Consider the following 3,998-nt stretch of genomic DNA (forward strand, 5'->3'; position numbering starts at 1 on the left):
CTAAATCAGAACCACCACCATGACATTGAAAACTCCGACTGTAAGCTGACACATTAATTCGACTCTGTGGTTCGGCTCCTGTTAGCGCCACGGTTTGCTACCAGTCGCAGGACAAACAGCAGCAGGGCTGCAGGTAACGTAACACGTCTGTCAGGTGAAGCTCAGATCTGAAATGCGCCTCCTCAGCAGCGCAGAACGCCCGAAGCAGAAGCCAAACTGCCTGATCAGCTGCTTCAGGCTCCTGCAGTGGAAGTGAGGCAGCATCCGTAGTAAGAAGGCTGCTGGTGGAAACATGAGCTGGGAGTCAGCTGGAAGTCCCACTGGACACTGAGCTCACCTGCAGAGACGGAGCAGTGGTACAGAACCAGAGGTGTTCTGGATTCACAGGGATGTTCTGATCCCAGCAGCCATGCAGACTGTTTCTGCTCAGGTTTGAAGTTGAGCATAGTTCACATGTTGCTGCTCGTTTAATGGAGGTTAATGAAAGTTAATTTGTAGAATATAACAGTTTAAGTGGAAAACTTTACTGTTATGGGTAATTAAGACAATTCACAACTTCCTTAACACAATGTCCTCTGAGCCCATATCTGCAGCACAGGTAATAGTTCTAAATCAGTCAAGTAGCTAAACAGGTTTTAAAAAAATGAGATAATAAGCTCTGCCAATTAGCCACTCTTTAATTCTGGCATCAAATAATTGTTCTAAATTATTCATAAAGCACAACTGAGGGGAAAATATAAGGTTTTTCAGACTCTAAAATGAGATTTTTTTTTCTACTTTTCACTGAAAAAGTAATTGAAGTCTTCTTCAGGTAAACAACAAGCAAGTTAGATTATCATCCATCATAAATAGGATATTAGGTCATAGCAATAACAGTTAGCTGGAGCTGTTTCCTGGTGCTACAGCAGGTTATTTATCAGTGCTGTTAGAGCCTTTACCTGCACATTATTTCTGCTATCGAGGATAATTTCGGCCAAAGAGATGAATGCAGCACAAATAATGAAGCTCTGTTTCTTTGTTCTTGTCGTGCTGGAGTTTCTGAGTCAAAGCAGACGACAACAAACTGATTTCAGAGATCTGTCAGCTCAGCTATAGCAACAGTAACCAACAACAACAAGGCGTGTAAAACCTTTAAAAAAATAAAGGATCAAGTTCCACAACAGCACCGGAGGCCGACGCCAGGACCGACACCGGCTGCACTCAACTACGTCAGCGCTTCTAAGACAAACCACATTCCAGCTTTTGTCTCAGCTTGTGAACCGGAACAGAACCGTCAGCTGAGGAGGAGCATGTTGTTATCTGAATTTAACCTGTCAGTCAGTCTGGGACTCCCAAAGCTTCACACGGCGCCTTAATACATCAACCACAGGCCGATCCAGTGTTTGTTCAAGATGACTAATCGAGGAAGCGTTTGGTGATCAATTAGAAACCGATCGCGGGACTTTTTCCATCATTTCTGAGCCTCAGAACTTCATCAATACAGCAGATAGACACATGACATTTAGGAGGAAGAACACATCTGAGTTCTGGTAGAAACTGACACCAGATCAGGTCTACATCCATCCAGGTGTCACAGTCTGAACACTGGATCTGGTTTGTGTTCATGTCTTCTGTAAGCAGTCGGTTGCATCAGTATTATGGGATGTATCATAGAGTGAACAGTCAGACTGCAGCAGTTTAATGTCTATGACATAGAGTCATAGAAAAGAGAACATACTGGAAAATAGTTTATCGTGAATCCTGTCTATAGATGGTCCTGGTGTGTTCTGGAGGTAAAATGGTCCTTCCATTGTCTAGAACTTGTTCTGACCAACCACCATCACATATGCTGATATAAGCCTGGAAAGTTTACCCAGAATGCACTTTTTAAAGTTTCCTCCATACTATGATACTGCCACCTCCGTGCGTCACTGTCAGGACTATGCATCCACTGTGGTGGTCCTGGTCAGATGAGGACTCAGAACCAGCCTTAAGGTTTACCCAGAATACACTTTGTCACAGACATTAAACTGCTGCATTTTTCTTGTTGTGGATGTAGAACTGATCTGGTGTCAGTTTCTACCAGAACTCAGATGTGTTCTTCCTCCTAAATGTCATGTGTCTATCTGCTGTACTGATGAAGTTCTGAAGCTCAGAAATGATGGAAAAAGTCCAATAAAGTGAGAAATCTGGACCCTCCTCTAAGGACTGCAAGGACCTGGAACTCTGGAATATTCACAGTCTGAAGGTAGAACTCTGGTCATTAGATAAAGGTACTGCAGATACAGAACCAGCTGGTTCGGCTGGTTCTGGTTAGAATAACCTCCTCTACATGATTCATGGAGTTTTCCTTTTGCAGATAAAGTTGCATTAATGCGGATATCTGACGGATTTGTGGTGCAGCAGATCTGGACCCGGTGATCCGGTGGATCAGGCCTCAGCATGAGAAGCCTCGCCTTCCTCCACCGGAGACCGGCGGCCTGTAGCCGTGAAACGGAGCTGCTCCGGACCCTGAGACCGGCCCATCCCGGTGCTGTGGGTTCCGACGGGACCGACTCACCGTGGACATCTTTCTGCGCGATGTTCTGCGTCCGGATGAGCGACGACAGGCGGCGGACGTCTCCTTTAAACACGCACTCGTGCACCGGGAAGTCGTGTCCGGTCCGGAGGACGGGGTTCTTGTTGTTGTCGTCGATGAGCTCGGCGGCGGGCACCGAGTTGGCGTTGACCTGCTGGTTCTGCTGCTGCGCGGACGAAGACTTGATCAACTTGTGGTTGCTGAAGATCTTACTCGCCCGGCTCTTGTTGCTCGGTTTGGCCGCCGTGAACGTCCCGGTCGCCGCCTCCTCGTCCGGCTCCAGGAGGTCCTCGTCCTTGCTCGGCCCGTGGTCCTTCCGCAGCGAGCGGATCTTCTCTCCGGTCATTTTCCAAACGGTTCACGGAGCTCAGGGTGTCGCCGCGGACGATGACCCTCCGGGCGAACTGATGCGATCCGCCCGCGGTGAGTGTTCACGGAGCCGCCGGAAGCTGCACAACATGAAAACACCGACAGCTCCGCCGGAAGCGTGGATTAAAAACGGCGGTTTGTTGGCGGACGAACCGGCGGCGGCTCCCGGTTCACCGCTTTGTCATGAAAACAAACTGTTGTTTCGCCTCCCGTCGTCCACAACTGTCGCTGCTCGACTCCGACGGCTCCGCTTCAGCCGAGACTCCGCTCATGACTTCCGCCTCCAAATATCGCGAGAGTTCCACAGAGGTTACTATCGGTCACCCCGGATGAAAACAAGTTTATTTATAAAACTTTATGATGAGAGTTTATTCACAGGACAAAGCGGTAAAAGATAAAATACAAGATACAGAAGAATAACAATAATCTAAGTTAAATATGAAAAAATGTACTAAATAAAAAAAATGCACATTTTGTAAAATAAAAAAAAGATTGACTAAAACATCAGAAAAGGATGAATACAGTAGAAATAAGTCTACATGAATTCTTGTTTTAAAGGTTTAATCCACTCTCAAATAGTACTTTCTAACCAACAAGTTAGAGTTTTAAAGGTTTGTTCCACCAAAAACGCTACTTTCTGTCCACCTACTTAAAGGTGTCAGGGTTCTACCTGGATAATATTCACCACCTAGAAAAAAAAAATTACATCTTAAAAAACAAGCAAAAAAAAAAAAACAGCACCAACAAGTTATATAGCATGCACACAAGTTTTATAGAATCATTTAAACTGATTCATTAGAAGAGCAGAAAATAAAACTAAAGACAAGGCAACTAATAACACGTAGAACATACAAAGTATACAAAAATATTAATAAAACAGATTAAAATAAAACTGATGTACGTGTTTTATTATCAAAAATCCAACTCATATTAAGTAGATATATACATACTTGAACAGAAAGTGGCAGTTTGTGTGTAATAAATTTAAGTGGTTAGTTTGACTATTTATGTAGAATAAACTCTCATATTGTGAACTACTGTTCAGACTGTATATAAACTGTATATATCTCAT

At 44.5% G+C, this 3,998-nt stretch overlaps 1 protein-coding gene across 1 annotated transcript in view; it reads right to left on the reverse strand.

Moving 5' to 3' along the window:
• The window catches only part of LOC103363395 (ankyrin repeat domain-containing protein 13C), a 42,125-nt gene extending 38,127 nt beyond the window's left edge, over nt 1–3,998 (reverse strand). The window contains exon 1 of the mRNA XM_008290148.1: nt 2,540–3,998. Within this exon, the coding sequence (XP_008288370.1) occupies nt 2,540–2,903 (364 nt within the window). The 5' untranslated portion in view covers nt 2,904–3,998. The remainder of the gene's footprint in view (nt 1–2,539) is intronic.

This window comes from Stegastes partitus, unplaced genomic scaffold (assembly GCF_000690725.1).
Source record: "Stegastes partitus isolate 25-593 unplaced genomic scaffold, Stegastes_partitus-1.0.2 Scaffold657, whole genome shotgun sequence".
Classification (NCBI taxonomy): domain Eukaryota; kingdom Metazoa; phylum Chordata; class Actinopteri; family Pomacentridae; genus Stegastes; species Stegastes partitus.